Below are 25,817 nucleotides of genomic sequence, written 5' to 3'. Positions count from 1 at the left end.
GCCCAAAATCTATGTAGCTTAACACAAACGTTTATTTCTCACTGGCACTTGTATAAAATGTTTTACAAGTACGATGTTCCCCACTGTATTGCTCTTTGGACAAGAGTTATTCTGCATCCCTTTAAGAACAAGAGAGATGCTTACTGATCGTAGTGGGTAGTTTAACACAGCATTTCTCAGAGTATGTCTCTCCGACCATTTGCATCAGAATCTCTAAAATATTGTTAAATGAAAGTACTTTATTGCTATACAGGTGGGTTTTTTTTTTTTTTTAATACTCCAGAGTCCCAGTCTGTAGTTACCAAATCAGGAAGTTAAAGACTAAAGCTTTAGAGCCTACTACTAAGTAGCTTCTGAAAGTTGCTTTCAGTTACATATTCCACTATTATATAAAAGGTGCTGTGCAAAAAAATATTTTACTGTCCTAGAAATTACTAGCATAGCATTAATACTGTTTTTATTATAAAAATGGCAAAAATTAGTGTTTATTTTCTTATAAAATGACAAATACAATGGTATATATATATATTCTTTTTAGATAATTAATCATTTTAGATTATTGGCTATCTTTTTCTACTTATAGCTTCCTAAAGCTTATATAGAATCATACAGATTTTTAAATACAGGCTCAACATTTCACTTTAACTAATCAAGTTATGCTAATGCCAACTGGACTGCTACATGGAAAAGCCAATGAAATAGCTAAAATTTAGCTAATGAGAATGGCTCCAGGTCACTGATAAAGTCCGCAACTGCTCTATATAGTTTTGCAGAAAACCAGCATTTCATCCAGTTTAGAATACCAACTGGAAATTTTTCAGTATTCTCAAGCTGACCTGCAAAAAAATTTTTCAAGAAAGGCTAGACAACACCCCTCCCCTTTCTGTCATCTGATCAAACAAATCAAAAACAAAAAACAGACTTACCTTTTTCTTTTACTCAAGATTCCCTGAATTATTTCTATCCTACCTAACTATATGACATCTATTTAAAACATTCCAAAATAAACTTACACTCTTCACTGCCAGCCATTTTCCTCCAGAAATTTTACCTTAAATATATGTGCTCACCTGACCTGTCTTCAAATCAATAAGTTGGCAAGGGCACAATAAAATACTGATTGTAACAGCCAGAAGTGACAGGTGCAAAAAGGTAAATCCAATTAGTCATTAATTATATATGCTGAAATTTTTACCCCACTATGCCTATTTCAAATATTTAGGAAATTTTTGTGTTAATAGGTATTAAATATATAAACATCAATCTTTTGGAACATGAGCTGCTCAAATCTCATACTCTTATAGTTACTGTAATGTAACATGCAGGTCCATTTGCTTACATGAAAACAAACTAAAACTTAATTCCATTTGTTTTTTCCAGGGGAAAAAAAAAAAAAAAGCATTCAAAGTAAAACATGGACATTTAATTACCTTTAAATAATATATGAAATAATTTACATGCTATACATTCCCAAACACACTGCAATTTTATAAGACATATACACAATCTGCTTTTTGCCAGTATATATACACCCTATTTTTTTTTATAGGTCACTTAGGATGTTAACTGATTTCTCAGTCTCTGTGTGAGCAAATAAACACACACATGTATGTCTCAAGTTGAAGGTTAAGATAGTAAACCAAAGAGTTAAATACAAAAAGTCTGCAACGGAAGACTCCAAAACCAAAACCAGTGACTGGAATCAAGTAACAAGGCACAAAACCTTCCCTTTGTTACCACAGAGATTAAAACTGTCCCCTCCCAATGCTTAAACATGGAAACAGGTTTGGCTAAATTGCTGACTATAATTTACAGCGCATTTTTCTTATTACATATTGTGCTACAGAAAAGCATTGGAAAAATAAACAGGATTAGATAAATTCTCATACAGTAAAGCCTTTTTCCATTTGAAAAAAACCTTTATGTTCAAAACTAATATAACAGATACAGGTGTAGTAAGAGCGTTAGAGGTCCTATGCAGATTCCTAGTACCCTGCATTGTACCTTGTGTCACCCATAGGCATAATACATTTCAATTTCAATCCCTGCCAACTGCAAGGAATTTTTTTTCTTTCTTTCTTGGTAATCTAAAGATATGTACCACTATGTAGATAGAATAAACAGTAAAAATGGCATGGCAAAATGAAACCCTTCCCAGGGTTCAAACTGCTTTTGTTAAACATTAACTTTCTATTAGGCTGTCCTTAATTTTCTTTTTTTCTTCCTCTTCTATAGTTAACAGAGAGGAAAAAACGCTCCATATAGAAATAACTGCTTTTTTTTTAACCAGAAGTGTTTGGATAAACTGAAAGTTAGGCACTGAGAGATAAAGCAGTTTGTTTTTAAATATGTACTATTCCTTGTTTCTAAGAACATAATAGAGCTTTATCTCTTTAAATTTACATATTTATCAAAGGAATAAAGCCAATGTAAGATTAAAATCAGCAGAATGTAATAATTCATATATAAAAGACAGTCAAATATGTGGCACGTTTAAGAAATCAATAACCTACCTATGCTGTAAGGAATAAGCAATCAAATTAGCACTAAACAAATTGTAATTATAAGAAAACCTTTTTTGTTTTTGACTAAGTTTGAATATGGAGGCGGACCAACTAAACAGTGTACTTTGGCAGCTGTTTACACAGGAGTATTTTTCTTATTATAGCATGCAACTCCTGCAGTAATGAGAACACACTTGTTTACAAATCAAACAAGGCTGACCAAAATCAAAAGATTTTGCTTCAGGTTATAAAACTTAAGGGTAAAGAATGAGCTGAAAATTTATTTTAAGGCCTTCTTAGAAATATTTTTCATAGTACTTCAATATTAAACATTACAATCTGGCAAAATGTCTGTAGGTATTCACAGTTACATTACATAATTGAAAGTACATGCCACGTCAATCATTAAATAAAGGCCCACTTTGTCAAGTTTCTTTTTTTGCAATTAAGTTATACTTTTTTGAAGGAAGGTTATTCATGTTTGGCTGTAATGAACACATAAATCACACAGAAGTGTCAATTCACTAGTGTACAGTGCAAATCGTGTTTTGAGGAAACCCCCCAAATACCACTCATTTCTTACAGAGCTGAATGTTATTCCTTAATCAAAAAGCAATTAAACTGACTTGTTTCTCTCACAAGACCAGTTATTATTCTTTCTTTAACTATTAACCTACTGTTAAACCGTAAGATCATTAGTAGAAAAATCCCTTTTGGGTCCTGTGACACAGACCACCCTCACGATAATCCAGTTCTTGCACTACAGCCAATCCAGAAAATGTCCAAAGACTCTAGCAAGTCATTCTTGCCACGCCATACTCTAAGCTGACAACAGCAGGTTCTGACTTGGAAAACGCTTCCGCGTAGTCGCTGTAACGATTATCTGCTGAATTGCTGCCCTCTATAGTTCGAAGAGCATCATTCACAGGGAGCAGAGTCTGCTCCTTAAAACACAAGGAGGTTTTGAGACTAGGTGATTCAGGATGAATTGAATGTAATAATTCCTTTGTGGGGACGCCATCCGTTTGTTTATTTTTGCGCTGCTTAATTTTCTAAAACAAATCCAAATTCAAAAGAAATTACTACTTGCACATACTACACAGGCAATATATGTTAGTCAAAAAAATAAAATCTGATTTTGCAAGTGTTCTGTGTACAATGCAAAATGACACCTTAATAAAATCTAGTACAGATGAATAAGATACGGGTGCGAATCCTTATCGTTTCCAACTCTTGTAAGTAAAAATACTGTTTTCGCATTTAATTTAAAAAAAAAAAAAAAATCCAGCCAGACTTGCTCAAGGAAGGTCGCTAGGCTTTCACATTTGAAAAAGGCATATGTTCCCTAGAAAGTATGACAAGTAAATATTTTTTTTTAGTAAAGAGATTTATATGAGCCATTCACTTTGAAATCACAACTGTATGGTTTATCAATCACAAACTAATTTAACTAAAGGTCTCTTTGACTATAAGGAGCTTTTTTTTTTTACACAGTTTCCCTGCAGTGGTTGGCTAAGTGAAAACAACAGAACTTTTTCTTCCCCCAAAGAGTAGAAGATTGAAAAAAATGCTCTTTGGGTGAGACTCATGTTCTCCAAACCCCTGGACTGATCTCTAGACTATCTGCATTACCTATATCTTAGACTTTCCTCCGTTTCCACAGACCCTCCTATACTTTACTCAGGGAGTCTCTTAGATAAGTTATTTCCAAAGCTAAGAGAAGGCTAAGGAACATGTCTGCCTGAAAGGTAGACAAGAAAGTCTTTCTGAGCTCTAACAACTGTCTAGGATTTTTTAAATATATAGGTACTTACTGATCCCTTTTTGTTATATATGGCAGCAAAGTAAAGATTATAGGGAAAACCTTAAGGTGGGGAGGGATTTCTTAACCAAGACACAACGAAAGCATAAAACAAAAGTTGGTCAATTTCACTACATGAAAATTTTAAATGTCTATATAGAACATACCATAAATAAAGTGGAAAAGACAGGTATGACGGGACAAAGTCATTTGTAATATATATGACTGATGAAGAATTACTATCTGGTATACAAGAAAACCTGTGAAACCTGGAACCCCTGTAAGGCAGAAATTGGTAAAAGGAGGAAAACTCAAATTACATCAACCTAATATAACAGGGTTGCTAAGAGTTGGAACAGACTCAACAGCAATGGGTTTGGTTTTTGACTGTTTCTGGAATAAGCTTAATAAGACTGCACCCTGTCAAAGGTGTAAAACTTGCAAGACCAGGAAAAACAAGGCAGTACTGTCAGGTTCCAGCTTTCATAAGTTTTTACTGTATAAAGAACTATTACATAGATAAGAAAAAGGCAAACATGCCAACAGAAAAATGAACCAGGGTTTGAATGGGCCATTCACAGAAAAGGAAAAACGAAGGGCTGACAAACATATAAAAAGACATTCAACTTTACTTGTAATCATGGAGATTCCAAACTGAAAAACAATTTCAATGTTCATTAGCAGTAGAATGGATAAATTATAATATTCACGGAACAGGATACTAATACAGCAGCTACTAATGAAACGAATCAAAGCTACAACGCTGAGCAAAATGAAGCAAATCAAAAGTACAAAAACCTTTTTAAAAGTTCTAAAACATGCAGTTTTCTCCAGCTGAGTGGAGGGTATATGGGTATTCTTTTGCTTGATGCCTTTCATACCTACATGAATAATATATTCTTCTCCATTTTTTTCAGTATATAATAAAACTATCTCAAATGATGCAAAACAACACTAAAAATTGTGGATACAAACATGTAGCAAAAATATAAAACTATGAATGGAATAATTAACAACAAATTCAGCACAGTGAATCTGCCCACCTCAAAGCAGGCAAGAGGGGAAGCGAGGAGGAGAATTAGGTAGGAGGTACACAGGGGTCTTCAAACAATATCCATAATGTTTTATTTCTTAAAGCAAAAACAAGAAAGGTCTGAAGCAACCATGGTAAATGTTGAAATCTCACAAAGCTAGGTGGTGGCCATCTGGGTGGTTATTACATCTCTCTCTATACTTTTCTTTATACTTCAAGTATTTCAATGTATTTTAAAACACAGAGAAAGTCATTCAAACAAAGATACTCAATCACAGTAGAGGAGACCTGATTTTGAAGCAACCATGTGTACTTACCAGGTTGTGGTATACAGTAACTTACACTGGCACCACAAGGAAATAAAATAATTTCATATTCTATACATATTTTATCAGATACTTGAGAATACTTACAGATTCTAAGTCTTTAATCTCTTTTTCTAATTGCTTATTCTGCTCATTCATATTCATAATAATGTTAAACACAGACTGCCTAGGATGCAATGTTCGATCAAACTGGTGGTACATGTTTCTCCAAAACCTTTATGACAAAAAGAAAAGTTTCAATGAACTGTGTTTGAAAACAGTCGAGTACATAAATACTTCAATTTCGCCAACTTACTTAAAACTGAAAGATACTGTACTTGGCTCCAAGACCGTAAATCTCTGAGCTTTGGAACTGTAGAGAGGATTTAAGTACTTCTTTCGGTCATCCAGAAGAAATGGCCACAGGGAGTAAGTCTTCTCCTTCAACCTTAATGGTAATCAGAAGAACATAAAGATCTTTCCTATCAATGAAAAGTACAGGTACTAATACTCATTTTTATAACTCAGGCACTGGTTCCCAAAGCAGATTTATGTCTGGGCCTTCTTTACTCAGTCTAACCTCACCACGTCTCTGTATTCTCTCTTTTCTCCTTTTCACCGATAATCATGTCATTAATAAAATCACAGCTCTCAAACACAACACAGGCATACAATTTTCTCTCACAACCACGTACTTTAAGAGATTTCTCTCTTACCTCATACAAGTTCATAAACCCGGTCTCTGTTACACCTATTTCAAATCACCACACGCATACGTGGAATAAGAAATTCATCTCCCTGTTTGGCTTTGTTTCCTTAACCCCATACCTAGCCTGTAGCGCCAAGTATTACACAGCAGAACAAATTTAAGTGCGAGTGGGTACAACAAGGAAACTGGGACAAAATTGGGACATTCAAACATAAAAAAAAGCCAAATTATATTTCAGATCTAAGAGTAAGTGGATAAAGCGTAGATGGTGTGAGACCGCGCGTTTACACAGCAAACATCACACGGACCAGGGCTGAAGGAGGTGGAGCGTCACGTCACTTTTCTATGACCCCCTCAGATAACCCGTAACTATTTTCTTAGAAAAAGACTGCCAGGAATATCAGCTCTTATTACCATCTTTCAACTTGTGAGGGTGTCTGGCACTAATTGAGAAGACTATTTTTTCCTAAAATAGCTCTGTACTACAAGAAAAGAATCATCTGCTGCAAATTATGATAAACTATGATGAATTACTATAGCACAGAGCTAAAGTCTTAATGTTCTTTGATTTGTTCCTCTCTGTTATACTCTTCATTCCCTATACAACATCTTTAGGATTTTCCACTTCCTCTCAGTTCTGCCATCACCTTACTCTATTCGCTCACTACCTCGTAACTATCAAGTACTATCTCCAACTGCAGTTTCTGCCTCCACTACTTTTTTATTTCAATTATTAAGAGCACGTAGTACACAGCACTCTGCTGGAAGTGAGAGTATGTGGCTGTATTTAAACTGCTACTAGATTTAGCTTCTAACATGTCACTTCTATGTTCAAGAATCTGTTAACTTCTCTTTATTGCCTACTTTTGCTGTAAGAAATCTAAGCTCATAGGCCCAACTTAAAAATATACATGACTCCTTAGCCTTACTCCAGATCTCCCTTGCATCAAAATTTAGCCAGAAACCACTATCCATAAAGACCAGTTGGGAAACAGCAGGTGATCTAGTATCAAGTACAGTGTCTCAGAGCTCATCTGAGACCTAACTCAGGGACAGACGCACTGCAGCCAACCAGCTGCTTTGAAATATGAGGAGAGCTATAGGTTTCATCTTAACTTAAAAAAGAGCAACGCTTATAAAATCTTTTACAGCACTTTAAAGCTTATGACCAGTACTTTCTGGCAAACAAAACAGTTAAAAGACTTCTTTGTTCTAGAATATATATCCCGAATGAAAGGCGCAAAAGAGGGGCATCTAGGATGTTGGTAATGTTTCCTGATCTGGGTGCTGGTTAAAGAGGTGGATCAGTTTGCTAAAGTTTATTGAACTTCACAGTTAGTGCTATATGTACTTTTCTGTATGTACGCTACAGTTCCAAAACAAATTTTAAAAATAGATTTTACCATTAACCTGAGGGTCTGGGGGATACTCAGAGAGTACTAACCTTCAGAAATATAGCTAATCAAACCTTCATAATAAAAATCAGTTCTATTTCATCCTGTGAATGTATTTTATTAAGTTTAACTATGATTTATCTTAGACCTCAAGTAGTATTTAAAAAAAAAAAAAAAAAAAAGTCCATTACAATCAAATCATCTTACTTGAGTTCTTCTCTTTCCTTCTGACAATTTCCAAGGAAGTTTCCAAATTGGCATGAATGAATATGTTCATGGATCTGAAGAAGAAATGCCTCATTGAATTCAAAGGCTTGTGGGAACTGTTCGGTCAAATGCCACACACATTCCAAAAATTGAATAAACACTGGTGAGATTTCCTTCGGGTCACCATCCAAATGGCCACACCTAGCCCCCCCACAAAAAAGTACAAGCTTTTAAAAATGCCTCTGGAAGAAGTCCATTATTCAGGTATTGTTAAATTTAAACACATATACCCACACCCCCCCCAAAAAAAACCCTAAAATATCTTTACATCATCACAAAGAAACTAATGGTTTTACTGAAACAACTTACAGTGAGTTTTTCAACCACAACTTTAAAGGATCTGTCACCTTCTAACCTATAAGGTCGCTATGAGTCGGAATCGACTCGACGGCACTGGTTTTTATTTTGTCACCTTCTAAATACTACAATCCAATCAAAATGGAAGACACTTAACAGCCATGAAAATTAACAGACATTAGAATTTAAAAGACATAAGAAAACGTTAGACCAGTCTTCATATAAAACATGGTGTAAAATCTCAGCATTCTCACCTCCCCCAGATATGCAAGCTCACAAAGAACAGTAACGTTTTAGCAATCTAGTTTTACTGAATTTACAAAATACATAAATGTATGACTGTGACTCACCTCTCTGAAAATTTATGTCCAAAGGAGATCCAATCCTTTTCTATTAAAACCTTAAGAAGAAGTAAAATCCATTTTATAACAACCTTCAGTGTTTTTGTTTAGAACAAACTAGATCCTATAGCTTAAAATCAGCATTATATACACCTTTAATTCATAGTTATAGGAAAAAAAAAAAAAAAAAAACGTAGACTAGACCCAGATAACAGCTATGGCTGAAGAGTGAAAATGATATATGGAAAAAAAGAATGGTCTTGTGACTTATTTTAGTTATATTTATTATATTTTAAGTAAAAAATGTGTGAAAAGGCAGTATTATAAATTTTTTATATGTATGAACGTGATACCTACATAGAAAACTGTACACTAAAATGTTAGCAGTGATTAACTCTTGGTAGTAGATTAGACTGAATGTTTTAAATCTTTGGCTTGCGTGTATATTAATTACAGTACTTTAAAATATGTAGGAGAGCAATGCAGACAATAAAGCTTATTATATTCAAATCTAAATGCTGTTACCTAACCTCCTGACTGAACTGTCTTTCTCCATCATCTGGTTTCTCTGTCAGTTTCTCCATTTACCAATTTCACAGAAATGACAGGTTTCTAATTTTTTTCAGTCTAATCTAAACATATCTTCTTAGAATTTAATACACATTTATAGTTTCCCGACATAATCACAAGCCACATTCTTTTCAGTGTCAAAATTTCCACTTTTAACTTCTCTGATTTTGTCTTACATCTCTCTGATTTCTATAGCAAGTCAGTTTCTGGAGCCAATACTGCATAGGTTCAAATCCTCGCTCTACCATTTAGTATCTGTGTGACCTTGGCTAAGGGATCACCTCCAGGCCGGAGCCTCAGATTTCACTGGGCCCTCGACTACTCTTATATGCAAGCATATCTAAAAACTTAATGCAATCCCCTTCTCACTAGACCTATATTGCTCTGCTTATCTCCGTGAAAAGCAGAACAGCACCACACGCACCCTTGGCAACCAAGTCAAGGACCTGGCAATCATCCCAGAGCACTCCTCCTTCCTCTCTTCTAACCCACAGCCAGCCCATGGCCAACACCTACTGACTACTTTCTTAACAGCCTTGGAAACTATCACCTCCGCATCCGCTTACTTGTCACTGCTTCAGTGCTGGCCCTCTCCTCTCTATTATATTATTATAACCGTTCTAAGCTTGTCTCCCAAACTCCATTCTTACTGCTCTCTGAAGTCCATAGAACATTTTTTTTTAATAATTTTTGTTGTGCTTTAAGTTTACAAATCAAGTCAGTCACTCACACAAAAACTTACATACACCTTGCTACATAATCCCAATTACTCTTCCCCTAATGAGACAGCCCGCTCTCTCCCTCCACTCTCTTTTCCTGTCCATTTCACCAGCTTCTAACCCTCTTTAACCTCTCATCTCCCCTCTAGACAGTCTCAAATGTCCACCCAATCCAAGAAGCTCTCTCCTCGCCAGCATCCCTCTCCAACCCATTGTCCAGTCCACTCCACGTCTGAAGAATTGGCTTCGGGAATGGTTCCTGTCCTGGGCCAGCAGAAAGTCTGGGGGCCATGACCACCAGGGTCCTTCTAGTCTCAGTCAAACCATTAAGTCTGCTCTTTTTATGAGAATTTGGGGTCTGCATCCCACTGCTCTCCTGCTCCCTCAGGGGTTCTCTGTTGTGTTCCCTGACAGGGCAGTCATCAGTTGTATCTGGGCACCATCTAGTTCTTCTGGTCTCAGGATGATGTAGTCTCCGGTTCACGTGGCCCTTTCTGTCTCTTGGGCTCCTAATCGCCTTGTGTCCTTGGTGCTCTTCATTCTCCTTTGATCCAGGTGGATTGACACCAATTGATGCATCTTAGATGGCTGCTTGCTAACGTTGAAGACCCCAGACGCCACTCTCCAAAGTGGGATGCAGAATGTTTTCTTAATAGATTTTATTATGCCAACTGGCTTAGATGTCCCCTGAAACCATGGTCCCCAGACCCCTGCCCCTGCTACGGAGGCCTTCAAAGCATTCAGTTTATTCAGGAAACTTCTTTGCTTTTGGTTTAGTCCAGATGTGCTCACCTCAACTGTATCGTGTGTTGTCTTTCCCTTCACCTAAAGTAGTTCTTATCTACTATCTAATTAGTGAATACCCCTCTCCCACCCTCCCTCCCTCCTCCCTCTTGTAACCACAAAAGAATGTTTTCTTCTCAGTTTAAACTATTTCTCAAGTTCTTATAATAGTGGTCTTATACAATATTTGTCCTTTTGCAACTGACTACTTTCACTCAGCATAATACCTTCCAGGTTCCTCCATATTATGAAATGTTTCACAGATTCATCACTGTTCTTTATCGATACATAGTATTCCACTGTGTGCATATACAATTATTTATCCATTCATACACTGATGGGCACCTTGGTTGCTTCCATCTTTTTGCTATTGTAAAGAGTGCTGCAATAAACATGGGTGTGCATATATCTGTTCCTGTAAAGGCTCTTATTTCTCTAGGATATATTTCTAGGAGTGGGATTGATGGATCGTATGGTAGTTCTATTTTTACATTTTTAAGGAAGCGCCAAATTGATTTCCAAAGTGGTTGTACCATTTTACATTTCCACCAGCAGTGTGTAAGTGTTCCAATCTCTCCACAGCCTCTCCAACTTTTATTATTCTGTGTTTTTGGGACTAACGCCAGCCTTGTTGAAGTGAGATGAAATCTCATTGTAGTTTTTATCTGCGTTTCTCCAATGGCTAATGATTGTATTTCCTCATGTATCTGTTAGCTACCTGAATGGCTTCTTTAGGGAAGTGTCTGTTCATATCTTTTGCCTATTTTTTAATTGGGTTATTTGTCTTTTTCTAGTTGAGTTTTTGCAGTATCATGTAGATTTTAGAGATCAGGCACTGATCGGAAACGTCATAGCTAAAAACTTTTTCCCAGTCTGTAGATAATCTTTTTACTCTTTTGATGAAGCCTTTGGATGAGCATAGGTGTTTGATTTTTAGGAGCTCATAGTTATCTAGTTTTTCTTCCACATTGTTAGTAATGTTTTGTATACTGTTTATGCCACGTATTAGGGCTCCTAATGTTGTCCCTATTTTTTCTTCCATGATCTTTATCATTTTAGATTTTATATTTAGGTCTTTGAACCATTTTGAGTTAGTTTTTGTGTATGGAGTAAGGTATGGGTCTTGTTTCATTTTTTTGCAAATGGCTATCTAGTTATGCCAGCACCATTTGTTAAAAAGACTGTCTTTTCCCCCCATTTAACTGTTTTGGGGTCTTTGTCGAATATCAACTGCTCATATGTGGATGGATTTATGTCTGGATTCTTAATTCTGTTCCATTTGTCTATGTATCTGTTGTTGTACCAGTACCAGGCTGTTTTGACTACTGTGGCAGTATAATAGGTTCTAAAATCAGGTAGGCTAAGGGCTCCCACTTTGTTCTTCTTTTTCAGTAATGCTTTACTTAACCGGGGCCTCTTTCCCTTCCATATGAAGTTGGTGATCTGTTTCTCCATCTCATTAAAGAATGTTGTTGGAATTTGGATTGGAACTGTATTAAATGTATAGATCACTTTTGGTAGAACAGACATTTTTATAATGTTAAGTCTTCTTATCCATGAGCAAGGTATGGTTTTCCAGTTATGTAGGTCTTTTTTGGTTTCTTGAAGACGTGTATTGTAGTTTTCTTTGTGTAAGTCTTTTACATCTCTGGTAAGATTTATTCCTAAGTATTTTATCTTCTTGGGGGCTGCTGTAAATGGTATTGAATGGGTGATTTCCTCTTCGATGTTCTTTTTGTTGGTGTTGAGAAATCCAACTGATTCTTGTATGTTTGTCTTGTACCCCGATAATCTGCTGAGCTCTTCTATTAATTTCAGTAGTTTTCTGGAGGATTCCTAAGGATTTTCTGTGTATAAGATTATGTCATCTGCGAATAGAGATAATTTTACTTTTTCCTTGTCAATCTGGAAGCCCTTTATTTCTTTGTCTAGCCTAATTGCTCTGGCTAGGACCTCCAGCCCAATGTTGAATAAGAGCGATAATAAAGGGCATCCTTGTGTAGTTCCTGTTCCCAAGGGAAATGCTTTCAGGCTCTTTCCATTTAGGATGACGCTGGCTGTTAGTTTTGTATAAATGCTCTTCATTATGTTGAGGAATTTTCCTTCTATTCCTATTTTGCTGAGAGTTTTTATCATGAATGGGTGTTAGATTTTGTCAAATGCCTCTCCTGCATCAATTAATAAAATCATGTGATTCTTGTCTGTTTTATTTATGTGGTGGATTACATTAATTGTTTTTCTAATGTTGAACCATCCCTGCATACCTGGTGTGAATCCCACTTGGTCATGGTGAATTATTTTTTTGATATGTTGTTGAATCTATTGGCTAGAATTCTGGTGAGGATTTTTGCATCTATGTTCATGAGGGATATAGGTCTGTAATTTTCTTTTTCTTTGTGGTGTCTTTACCTGGTTTTGGTATCAGGGATATGGTAGCTTCAGAGAATGAGTTTGGTAGTATTCCATCCTTTTCTATGCTCTGAAATACCTTTAGTAGTAGTGGTGTTAACTCTTCTCTGAAAGTTTGGTAGAACTCTGCAGTGAAGTTGTCCGGGCCAGGGCTTTTTTTTTTTTGTTGTGAGTTTTTTGATTACCTTTTCAATCTCTTCTTTTGTTATGGGTCTATTTAGTTGTTCCACTTCTGTTTGTGTTAGTTTAAGTAGGTAGTGTGTTTCTAGGAAATCACCTGCTTCTTCTAGGTTTTCAAATTAGTTTGAGTACAGTTTTTCACAGTAATCTGATATGATTCTTTTAATTTCAGTTGGGTCTGTTGTAATATCACCCATCTCATTTCTTATTCGGGTTATGTGCTTCCTCTCCTGTTTTTCTTTTGTCAGTTTGGCCAGTGGCTTACCAATTTTGTTGATTTTTTCAAAGAACCAGCTTTTGGTCTTGTTAATTCTTTCAATTGTTTTTCTGTTTTTTATTTCGTTTAGCTCTGCTCTAATTTTTATTATTTGTTTTCTTCTGGTGCCTGAGGGTTTCTTTTGTTGATCTCTATTTGTTCAAGTTGCACGGATAATTCTTTGATTTTGGCACTTTCTTCTGTTTGGATGTGTGCATTTATTGATATAAATTGACCTCTGAGCACTGCTTTTGCTGTGTCCCAAAGGTTCTGATAGGAAATGTTTTCATTCTCATTGGATTCTCTGAATTTCTTTATTCCATCCTTAATGTCCTCTACAACTCAGTCTTTTTTGTTCAGTTTCCAAGTGTTTGATTTCTTTTCCCTGCTTTTTCCGTTATTGATTTCCACTTTTATGGCCTTATGGTCACAGAAGATGCTTTATAATATTTCAATGTTTTGGATTCTGCTAAGGCTTGCTTTATGACCTAATATGTGTTCTATTCTAGGCAATGTTCCATGTGCACTAGAAAAGAAAGTATACTTGGTTGCTCTTGGGTGGAGTGTTCTGTACATGTCTATGAGGTCAATTTGGTTTATTGTGCCATTTAGATCTTCCATGTCTTTACTGAGCTTCTTTCTGGATGTCCTGTCCTTCACCAAAAGTGGTGTGTTGAAGTCTCCTATTATTATTGTGGAGCGGTCTCACTTTTCACTGCTGATGGAGTTTATGTATCTTGCAGCCCTGTCACTGGGTGCATATTTAATATGGTTATATCTTCTTGGTATATTGTCCCTTTAATCATTATATAGGGTCCTTCCTTATCCTTTCTGATGGATTTAACTTTAAAGTCTATTTTGTCAGAAATTAATATTGCTACTCCTGCTCTTTTTTGATTGTTGTTTGCTTGATATATTTTTTTCCATCCTTTGAGTTTTAGTTTGTTTCTGTCTTTAAGTCTAAGGTGTGTCTCTTGTAGGCAGCATATAGATGGATCTTGTTTTTTAATCCATTCTGCCACTCTCTGTCTCTTTATTGGTGCATTTAGTCCATTTACATTCAGCATAATTATGGATAGGTATGAATTTAGTGCTATCATTTTGATTTTTTTTTTTGTGTGTTGTTGACAGTTTCTTTTTCCCACTTAATTTTATGTGCTGAGTAGATCATCATTATATATTGTCCTTTCCTCATATTTGTTGTTGTTGATTTTGTTTCTGCTGAATCTCTATTTCTTGTATTTTATTTTGATGAGTAGGATAGTTTGTCTCCTTTGTGATTACCTTATTATTTACCCCTCTTTTTCTAAATTTAAACCAAAGTTTTATTTCTTTGTATGGCCATGTCTTCCTCTCCATATGGAAGATCTACAATTACATTTCTTAGTGCCTTTTTATTGCTTTAACGTTGTCTTCTTTTATATAATAACATCGCTGTTACCCTGTTTTGAGCTTTTTTTTTTTAACCTTGCTTTTTTTTTTATTTCCCGTCTGCATTGACTTCTGATTTTCTGCCCAGTGTTCTAGTCTTGGGTTGATACCTGATATTATTGATTTTCTAACCAAAGAACTCCCTTTAGTATATCTTGTAGTTTTGGTTTGGTTTTTATGAATTCCCTGAACTTCCGTTTATCTGGAAATGACCTAATTTCACCTTCATATTTAAGAGATGGTTTTGCTGGATATATGATTCTTGGCAGGCAATCTTTTTCCTTCAATTTTTTAAATATGTCACCCCATTGCCTTCTTGCCTGCACGGTTTCTGACGAGTAGTCTGAGCTTATTCTTATTGGCTCTCCTTTGTAGGGGACTTTTCATTTATCCCTCACTGCTCTTATAATTCTCTCTTTATCTTTGGTTTTGGCAAGCTTGATTATAATGTCTTGGTGACTCTCTTTTAACATTTCCCTTATGTGGAGTTCGATGAGCATCTTGGATAGGTATCTTCTCATCTTTCACGATATCGAGGAAGTTTTCTGCCAACAAATCTTACAACAATTCTCTCTGTATTTTCTATTATCCCTCCCTCTTCCGGTACTCCAAACCCTCATAGGTTATTTCTCATGATAGAGTCCCACATGATTCTTAAGTTTTCTTCATTTTTTTAAACGCTTTTATCTGATTTTTCTTCAAATATATTAGTGCCAAGTGATTTATCTTCGAGTTCAGAAATTCTAGCTTCTACTTGCTCAAGTCTGTTCCTCTAACTTTCTATTGTCTACTTCTGTAATTTTAATCTTCTGAATTTCTGATTGCTGTCTATAGATTTTTCCAGCTTATTAAATTTTTCATTATGTTCCTGAATAATCTTCCTGATTTCTTCAACTGCTTTATCTGTGTGTTCCTTGGCTTGTTCTGCATATTGCCTCATTTCCTTCCTGATGTCTTGAAGATTACTATATATTAATCTTTTGTATTCTGGCTCTGGTAATTCCAAGAATGCACTTTTATCTAGAAGATCCCTGGATACTTTGTTTGAGAGCTTGTTGAGTTGATCATGGTCTCTTTCTTTATGTGACTTGATATTGACTGTTGTCTCCAAGCCATTTATAAGTTATTATATTAGTTTATGCTTGCTTACTGTGTCGTAGCTTCTTGCTTTGTTTTGTGCTGAAAGACCCAAATGGGTTGCTTGAGTGAGCTGGCTTGATTATTTTCGCCTTTGGAGCTCTGACGTCCTGTCCCCAGATGACTGGAGCTGTTATCAGGTATATCAGTCTAGCAGTCCATTCAGTTTTCTTGTATGAATTCAGCTCAGGTGTCCAGATAGCTGATCATCAAGTGTGTGGTACAGGCTCTCTCCTACAGTCTTAGAGGGGCAGGGGTGATTGGTGTATGTACCATTATCTGATTGCAGCAGGGGGTCATGCTCTGAACAAGGCATGGGGCTGAGAACCAAGCCCTGAGTGTCTCTGAGGAAAACGAAGTTCTCTGTTCCCTAGAGCGTGCAGGTGGGTGAGTTCTGCACACGGACCACAGGCACCCAAAGTTTTTTGGTTTTAAGGACTAGGAGGTACCAGTTATCCTTGGACCCCTGTCGCAGGTGGCTGGGTGACCTGAGTGGAGCTATCAGTCCTTAGGTCCTTGATGTGTGTAGGTGAGGACCTTGTTTAATAGGCAATGTCAAACATCAAACACCCACCTCTCCGCTGCACAGCTGAGACGGCTGGAGTCTGCCAACAAGGGCTTATTCTCCCAAAATAGGCCCACACAGGTCCATGCAGAAGGGAAAGCTGCTCAAAGCCCATACCGTTTATGCCTGGACAGGAGCTGCTTCTGTCCTGAGCTCCCCCGGTTAGTGGAGCTGGCACGTTATGTTTTCCCGCAGTTGCAAATGTTTTCCTTCTCCAAAGCCAGGAGGATGGCTCTAGGTGGTCAACAGGGCCTACCTCTGGCCCAGGGAATTAGCTGCTGAAGCCGGCTTGGGGGTGACGGGGGGCGCGGTAAAATATAGGCAAGTACTTAGCTTTTGCCGAGAGTGTGGTTCTTTTCAGGTTCCAGAGGTGTGAGTAGGCTATGTGGCTGGCTGCTTCCCATTGAGGAAACTGTGGCCAAACGCTAGTACCAGCCCGCCGCTGCCACCACTCTGGGAATGGTGCCTGAGGGCTCCCCGCGATTCACGTAACTCCTCTCCACTTCTGAACCGTCTCTTCCTCCTCCTGCCCCTCAGTTAATTGTCTAAGCTTGCCTTTGAAGCTCAGGGCTCCCAGCTTGTCACAAATATACTCGTTTCACTTGTTTTTTCAGGTCTTTGTTCTAAAGAGGGCTCACCAGAACCATCTGTCTATTCCACCATCTTGGCTCCGCCTCCTCCCAAACCATCTTTTTGAATAGCAGATCTAATCGAGTTACTGGTTCCTCTATTTAAAGTCCTGTACCGACTTCTCAGGAGCCCTTGTGGTGCAGTGGTTAAAGGATTCAGCTGCTAACTGAAAGGTCAGTTCTACTCTGTCCTACAGGGTCTCTAGGAGTCAGAATTGACTCCACAGCAATGGTTTAGTTTGGTTTTAATGGCTTCTCAATACCAAAAAGCGTAAAGTCCAAATTCCAGCCTGCCAGCCTTCTCTTTCTCAGGCCCTCATCCCAACTATCATTCCTCTGCATCTAAGACCCCAATTTAACACTCCCCTGATCCCTCAATAACAAATGATTTGCAGTCACCAGAAGGAACTACGCTTTCACTCACATTAATCTTTCTGCCTGGGATGCTCTCAAATTGTTCCTGGTCATTTTATCACACGAATTCACCTGGATGTCTAGCAAACAAAGCCAAGCATGGGAAAAAAAGCTATTCCTTATGTTACACTCTCAAGGCAATCTATCCTGTTGAGTGTCATTTTCTTATTAGCAGCCCTCCCATTTGACCTGCCCCAGATTAAAAATGTTAGCACCATAAAATGATGGTGCTAAGAAGCCCTGGTGATTTTAAACTGTTCCTTATTTTTGCACCATAATTAGTAATTCTAGATGGATGAAAACTTTCTGACATGTCTTCATTTCCTTTACTTACCATGAGTGAAGATGTACATTTAGAAAATATAAATTAATTTGATTATATATTAAAAAACAAAAAACAGGAGCCAGAGACCAATCTTTATAAAACAGAGAATCTGTTCAACTAGAAATTTAATCTTCAGATATAAAATAGGCCTCCTAACATATTACACTTAACAAATGAAGGAGCTTTAAATAGAAAGTTTCCTCTAGAATATAATTTTTAAGTATGCTTATCTGTGCCTTAGATAAAAATGAGAGGAAATACCAAACATTTGTCTTAACACTTTACAATAAAATTAAATCTAAAACTTTTTGTCAAAGAGGAGGCACAAATGAAAATCAATCTAACTCACAGTTTCTCAACCTCAATACTGCAGACACCTTGGGCCGGATAATTCTGTGGTGTGGAGGCTTTCCAGTGTAACAAAGGATGTGTCCAGGCGCCTCCCTGGCCTTACCAACTAATCCTGCTGCACTACTCCCCCCAGCTGTGGCAACCAAAAATGTTTCCAAACATTGCCAAATGTTGCCTGGGGGGAGGCGGTGACATTTGAGAACCACCAGTCTAGCCGCATAAACACTTACCATGAATCCTTTAATTGTCCTATAGTAGGAATCCAGTAAGAGAGAGCCAAGGGAACAAACCTGGGAAGTCCTATCCCAACCATCAGAACAGTGTACCAGTACACTTGCGTTTTCAACCATTATTGCCTGAAAAGAAAGATCACATACTTACATTCTAGCAGACAACATTTTGGATAAATCGACGTATTCTGTTACTCCAAACTATACTAGTAGGTATTTGTGGAGTAAAGGACCTAGTTTTACCGTAAGTAAGGTGATTTTCGTCCTTGGTTCCTTGGAGTAACTTTGGTGCCTTGGTCTGGGACTTCCAGGCCATACCTAAAGATTTGTGCTGGCTGGGGACTAGCCAAAACAAAAAAGACTCACCTGGGAGCCCAATATCAACTAGCCTCAGGAGGCATGATTTAGCCTATTATGCTGGACTAGCGAATAAAAGCCCAGAACAGGACAGATCAGAGGGCTTCCTGGTTGACAAGAACATCTCCTCTTAGAAGGGTAGTGTGTCCTTGGAACAAGGAAGCTCCACATTGGGAACCTTCCCAGACCTCGCCTTGTCAGTCTCTTCATTTGCATCCCTTTTGGCTACAATTAATCTATAGTTTTAAGTATGATATACTCCATGAGTGCTAAGAGTCATTCCAGAGAACCCAAAGGGGCAGTGGGAGCCAGCAGGTCAGAAAGGAAGGGTGTTGTGTGGACTCTTGAGCTTGCGGCTGGCAGCCTAAAAGGGTAGTGGGAAGCTAGCCCCAAATCAGTGGCCAGCAAGTCAGGACAGTATCCTTTCAACTTCTAAGTTATGATGTAGCTCTAGGAGGCTAGGGTCAGAAAGAGTGCTGTGGGGGTGGCCGGAGACAAAGATGGAGAAGTAGCAATGTGAGGACTGGATCAATCCTCACATTTTGGTGACTGGATTCATGCTGATCCTTACCAAGCAGTGTTGCATTAGAAAGAAGAGCTACAATTGTACAGGTAACATTGCCACAGCATAATGTCTAAAATCAAAACATAAAACAACAAAAACACAAAGCAAACATAAAAAAATACAATGACAAAAATCCTGTTTCAAAGTATTTGAGAATTTCTTTTGAAGTGCCTACATTAAGTGCTTTATTCGTAAATATCAAATTGAACTGAGCCTCATTAAAAGAGATAGGTAAATCTTAATGAAAGTTTTATAACCGGAACAAATGCCAGCACCCAGGAAAATAGGTCCATTCCTTTCTAAACATTAAAAATTCCAAAACCAATATTAGAGATCAATAGTTACTTTGGCTAAGAAGATTGCAGCATCCATAACAGCTTTGACATGGCGAAGCCATCCGGAGCTCTCCATACCAGAGTAGAAATCATTCACAGACAGCCCTTTGGTACCATTGACTAAAAAACGGGAAAATTTTTTAATTAGAATGGAGACAGAATCTCCACTGCTCCTATTCAACATATCTCTGGGTGAGTAAATTGGAGGGAAAGCGAAGAGGAAGACAAAATAAATACGCAAGACTCTTTATAAAAAAAGATAACATTAGAAGCTCAATAATGAATTTTTTGGTATATTTTTCTGTCATTTCTTATACTTAAATAATCTCCTTTAAAAAAAATTATGGCACAAGCATTTAACTACAAGTAGTCTGATATCTTAATTTTTTAAATGTCACACCATGACTGGAAAGATCCTTTAATACTTAAATAGAATAGCATTACCATAAATTAATTTTCACTGTAGAATATTTATCAGACAATAATATCTGCAAAACCCTTGTAACTATACTGTCCAATACAGTGACTGTTACCCTAATGTAGCTACTGAACACGTAGCCAGTCCAAACTGACATGTGCTAAAAGCATAAAATACATAATGGATTTTTAAGACTTGATTTTCTAAAACAGTAAAATATCTCATTACTCATTTTGTATACTGACTATATTAAAAGAATGTTTTTGTTTTGAGGTTAAATATATTTAAATTAATTTCACCTGTTGCTTTTTACTTTTTGAATGTAACTACTAGAAAATTTTAAAATTACATGTGACTAGGATTATATTTCTACTGGACAAAGCTACTGAGAAGATAAGCAGGAATCATACCTTCCAATAATTTCTGAAGGCTAGACCTCATGACATGAATATTTTCAATCCCAACAAACTGAAATCTGATGTTAGAATAGTTGTCTTCATTTTCATAACCTTTTCCAGCTGCTCTGTTGGCCATAGCATTTAGCTGAAATTAAAAATTTTAGAAATTTAGAGATAAATTACTTTTACCTTTTAACTTAGTTTTCCAAAATGTCATGGAAACATTCAATATACCATTATTTACTTAGCAGAGAGTTTAAAAGACCTCATCAAAACTGAATAAGTTACTATTTTTTAATAAGTAAAAATGCCACCCATAAACCCACTGCCGTCAAGTCAATTTCGACTCACAGCAACCCTACCGCACAGAGTAGAACTGCCCACACGGTTTCCAACAAGTGGCTGGCAGATTTGAATTGCTGACCTTTAGGTTAGCAGCCGGGCTCTTAACCACTGCGCCACCACGTATCATTAATAATAAAGAAGGATACTACAAAGTAGCAATATGATTGCTATATAATATAAAGGTCTAGACAGGAACTTCCCCACAAATAATTCATGAAGCTAATTCATTTATGTTTTTAGCCAATTTTCCATGTTTGTAATATCTCACCATTTAAAAGATAAAAATGTCTCCTATCTAAATCCTAAATGATTCAGAGATGAGCAGATTTGAGAAGCTTTACTTTTACAGAATCAATCTATGAGAGTCACTTCAGAATAAGCCTGAAGTGCCAGACCATTCAGAAAGCCACAGGGACCCCCATATGCCTCAGATTATTTGAGGTCCTCCACAGTAAAGACTGCTGTATGACACATAATCCTCTATTCTGATACATCTCCAAGAACTGAGCCAAAAATAAACTGGTTTTTAGAACACAACTTGCCTGTTGGGTATCAGCCTATACACCCATGTTGCCAGAGGTTCACTTAGGCTTTGGCATGTTTAATTCTTTCAAAACTGGATTTCATATAATATAGTACGGTGAAACCTCAAAAAGCCAGAACCTATGTAAGGCAGAAACCTGTCAGAGAAGGAAAACGCAAATATTTTCCACTAAAACGAGCGAAAGAAAAGTGGTAAGGCTGCACCGTGTCAAAGGTGGAAAACTTGTAGGACCTGGAAAGACAAGGCAGTCCCGTTGAGTTTTGGCTCTCACAGGTTTCACTGTATTATCATTTATTAAACATTCTTATGAACTTGAATGAAATAGAACCTAAACTGAAAGAAAAGAGTATCTTTTCATTCACTGGATTATGGTCTCAGGCTGGTAACAGGTACTGTTAAGTGACATCTACTGACATCACTGGTTTTCAGCATGTATGACAGCTAAACTAAAATTAAGAATTATATATTACAAATGCTTCCACAGGATTTTAAGCTTGACTATTAAAACAACCATAGAATGACATATTTTCCATGTAGAAGACAATTATACAAATAAGGGGTGTTAGGTCCTGAGAAACAAATCCCCTTCAGACCTCATCTTCAGAAAGTAATCACCTTCTATCTACTCTACCACCCACCATTGAGTCGATTCCAACTCATCGTGACTCACAAAGTTTCCAAGGTTGTAAATCCCTACAGAAGCTGACTGCCACATCTTTCTCCTACAGAGCCATTAGTGGTTTTGAATGACTGACCTTTCAGTTAGCAGTAGATTGCTTTAACCACTACACCACCAGGGCTCCTTTGTATATCTACTACTACCTAAAGATAGTTCTAAATAATTAATCCACCCGCATTATACAAAGAAGTAAAACAAGGATTTTTCTTACAGGGGATGTTGCCAATGCTTCTCACTCCTAAGCAAGTCTTTTATTTTTGGCATAATTAACTATTATCGAATACATAGATACCATTCCTAATTTTTAAATACTTCTTAAGTCACTGAAATCAATCTGTTTTCTGCACTATTTTTGTCACATGAGCCTGTATAATGATGAGAATTACTTCTAAAACAGCTATCATTCCTGTCACAAAGCTGTCTAAAATTGCACGTGTTCTGTATCGCTCACTCGCTTTCTCTCATGGCTTTCTCTTATTTTCTCATCATTCCAGATTTTTGAAGGAATCATCACTATAATTCTGCCAATGTCCTTTTGTGTAGCCCACCAGCTCTGCATGCGATGCTATAATAAAAATTAAAAGTAACATTAGCTATTGTCATGGAAAATTTTAGTTTAGGTTCAGGATCCTATATGAATTGAATGTTTGTGTTTACAAACAGAAAAACGGATTCTGACATTTGTCCCGATGATAAAAATTAAATCTTACAAAAAAAAAAAATTTTTTTTTTTTTTTTATAGCTGTCTAACAAAATAAGCATTTCAAGATCAGTATTTATCATTCTCTAGTTCAGTATTTCCTAAGTTAACTACCTGTTTTGGTTTTTTTGTTTTTTTTTTTGAGTATTTCTAATGAAGGTCCATTATTTTAACACAAAGTATTGTGCTAATTAAAAATTCTATAAAGAACAAGAATTTCGAGTTTTTCACAACACACATACTATTCAATATTTCTTCACAATACCGTAAGACACATACACAATTAAGAGCTCAGCTTTCCTAAATCCATGTGTATATGAGGACGTAAGAGGTCCCCAAGCTGATCTTTCTAAGTCAACGTCCTTTAAATGACAAACACTGGCATTTTACAACAGTGTGTGTGCACACATACCCAGTGTGTTACTTTAATCTCTGAGGTTCTCACCATCTCTAAGACAACAGAGAACAGTAAAAAAAAAAAGTATTGGAGAATAAATACATTTTGAAGGGGGAGGAGCAATTACTGCTTCCTGTTACTCTTGTTTGATTCTAACAGAAGTCTACTGCCTGACATGTCTTTGTTTTTCTGTATGTCTTTTCCACCACCCCCCGCCCCCCTCCGGCTGCCTTTAAGGTTTTCTTTTTATCTTTGGCTTTTAACACTCTGGAATATTTTATTCCTGCTTTGTATTCTCTTTGCTTCTTGGATGTGTGGTTTTATGCCTTTCATTATTTTTGGAAAATTCTTAGTAACTATCTCTTCAAGTATTTCTCTCTCTTTTCTTCGCCTTCTGGGGCTCCAAGAACATATACAATAGACCATCTGATCTAGCCCCACATCTCTTGGATGTTCTGATTTGTTTTGTTTTTACTACTTTTTCCCTTTGTGTTTCAGCTGAGTAATTTTTCTTGACCCCTCTTCAGGCTAATTTATTATTTCCTCAGGTGGGTTGAGTCTACTGATAAACCTGATAAAGGCACTCTTCACCTCTCTTAACCATGCTTTTTTTTTTTAGAATTTCCATTTGATTCTTTCACAGAGTTTCCACTTCTCTGCTCAAATGAACTACTGGTACATGCAACAACACAGACAAATCTGAAATGAACTATGCTAGGTGAAAGAACCCAGACTCCAAAGATTACCTACTATATGGTTCAGTTTGTATGACACTCTGGCAAAGGTTAAGCAGACTATAAGGGTAGAAAACAGACCACTGGTTGTCAGAGGCTGGTAAGGTAGGGGAGGTGCAAGAGGGAATTTTGGAGGGTGATGGCATTGTTCTAATATCTTGATTGTGGTGGTGGTGGGGGTTACATGACTATACGTGTCTGTCAAAACTTAGAGACGATGAAATTTTACTGTCTGTAAATCAAAAGGAAATTAAAAAGTTGTAAGACCCAAAAACTTTTTCTTAGATTTGGCTCTAAAACTCATTTGGGAGTAAAACCTAATGTGAAGCAATCTTTAGTTTTTATTTACCCCCACTTAGTAAAAATACTCGTATGTTTAAATTGAGAATATTAATGTTTGATTACGGATTGTTGTCCCAGACCCACTAGTGGATTTATGTAATACACAATGTATGCACTATGTCAGCTTCTAAAATCTGAAAAATTATGAATTTTGGATAAGGGTTTGAAGACCTGTATAATGTATTTTGTCAGCTAGAAATAGTTACTTACAATAATGTTAAGAATGTCACTACATTTCCATAAAGAATTAAAATAACTTCAATAATTTCCTTAATATCTTAGCCTTCTTTAATTTGAAATTAGGATTCAGATATTTTAAATATGGGCAATGTATCAACTCCCATTAACTAACATACTAAAGATCATTACACTAACACACGGTGTAGGGCTCAGACACATACTTTGGGCCTGGTGTCCATGACATACATGTAGCGGTTGACAGGATTGGCTTTACTGATGGCTTGCAGCAAATGCTCATCCTCCAGGCACCTGGCGCTGAATCCCGACAGCGGCTGGCTACAGCGACAGATGGCGGCCTGAGTTTTTTAAAAGACAGGAAACAGATTATCCAAAGAGCTCTAAAACGTGTCTCAAAAATGCTGAACAGAAAAGAAACATTAAAATCAATCATGCAATCTGCCTAAAAGTTGGTAGGACAGTTAGAAGGCATTAACTTTTACACACTAGTTCATTATCTCGATGTTCCCTAAGCTTTCCCAATATTCTCTTCTTCTAAGAAACCTAAATACCACCTTTCTAGTTTGATGAAAAAACACCTGGATGATTCTCGGTCAAGCAACCTACTGTTAAGATACACATATTTTGTGCTCTATTTAGATTACACGGTACTTTCAACACAAATTCAAGCAAGAGATTAGTCAATATAGTAGAACAGGATTTTTAAAATAGCAACATTTGACCTTTTTACTTTCCAAATGCTTTCTAAACCAAAAAACCAAATCTGTTGCCAGAGTCAATTCCAACTCAGGGTGACCGCATGTGCCACAGAGCGGAACCGAGCTCCACAGGCTTTCTGGACTGTAATCTTTACAGAAGCAGATCGGCAGGGCTTTCTTCCACAGCACCATTGGGTGAGTTTGAACTGCCAACCTTTCAGTTAGTGGTCGAATGCAAACTGCACTTCCCAGGGGCCTTTTTTCAGATCTCACATTGGACTGTAAAGGACTAGAAATCAGGAATCTTTATATAAAATGAGAGAAAAGAGCTTCACTCAAATTTGGTTTAAAATATGGCCAATTCAAGAAGGCAAGACTATCTATAAACAGCCCAAATGTCCATCAACAGATGAATGGATAAACAAAATGTGGTATATACATACCAAATGTGGTATAT

General features: G+C 36.9%; 1 protein-coding gene across 2 annotated transcripts in view; it reads right to left on the bottom strand.

The window, feature by feature from the left end:
- Nucleotides 1-252: 252 nt before the first annotated feature.
- MTMR6 (myotubularin related protein 6) overlaps nt 253-25,817 on the bottom strand; it is a 62,639-nt gene continuing 37,074 nt past the window's right edge. The window contains exons 6-15 of one of the 2 annotated variants that reach the window (XM_064275338.1): nt 24,866-25,000; nt 22,743-22,856; nt 20,736-20,868; nt 19,918-20,027; nt 18,651-18,776; nt 8,661-8,710; nt 7,954-8,154; nt 5,960-6,091; nt 5,752-5,878; nt 253-3,556 (exon numbers count right to left, since the gene is read on the bottom strand). In XM_064275338.1, coding sequence (XP_064131408.1) covers nt 3,296-3,556; nt 5,752-5,878; nt 5,960-6,091; nt 7,954-8,154; nt 8,661-8,710; nt 18,651-18,776; nt 19,918-20,027; nt 20,736-20,868; nt 22,743-22,856; nt 24,866-25,000 — 1,389 coding nt within the window. In that variant the 3' untranslated portion in view covers nt 253-3,295. The remainder of the gene's footprint in view (nt 3,557-5,751; nt 5,879-5,959; nt 6,092-7,953; nt 8,155-8,660; nt 8,711-18,650; nt 18,777-19,917; nt 20,028-20,735; nt 20,869-22,742; nt 22,857-24,865; nt 25,001-25,817) is intronic. The other variant, XM_003414007.4, reaches the window with a different exon arrangement.

This window comes from Loxodonta africana, chromosome 23 (assembly GCF_030014295.1).
Source record: "Loxodonta africana isolate mLoxAfr1 chromosome 23, mLoxAfr1.hap2, whole genome shotgun sequence".
Classification (NCBI taxonomy): Eukaryota; Metazoa; Chordata; class Mammalia; order Proboscidea; family Elephantidae; genus Loxodonta; species Loxodonta africana.
This window is presented reverse-complemented; position numbering and strand designations above follow the sequence as displayed.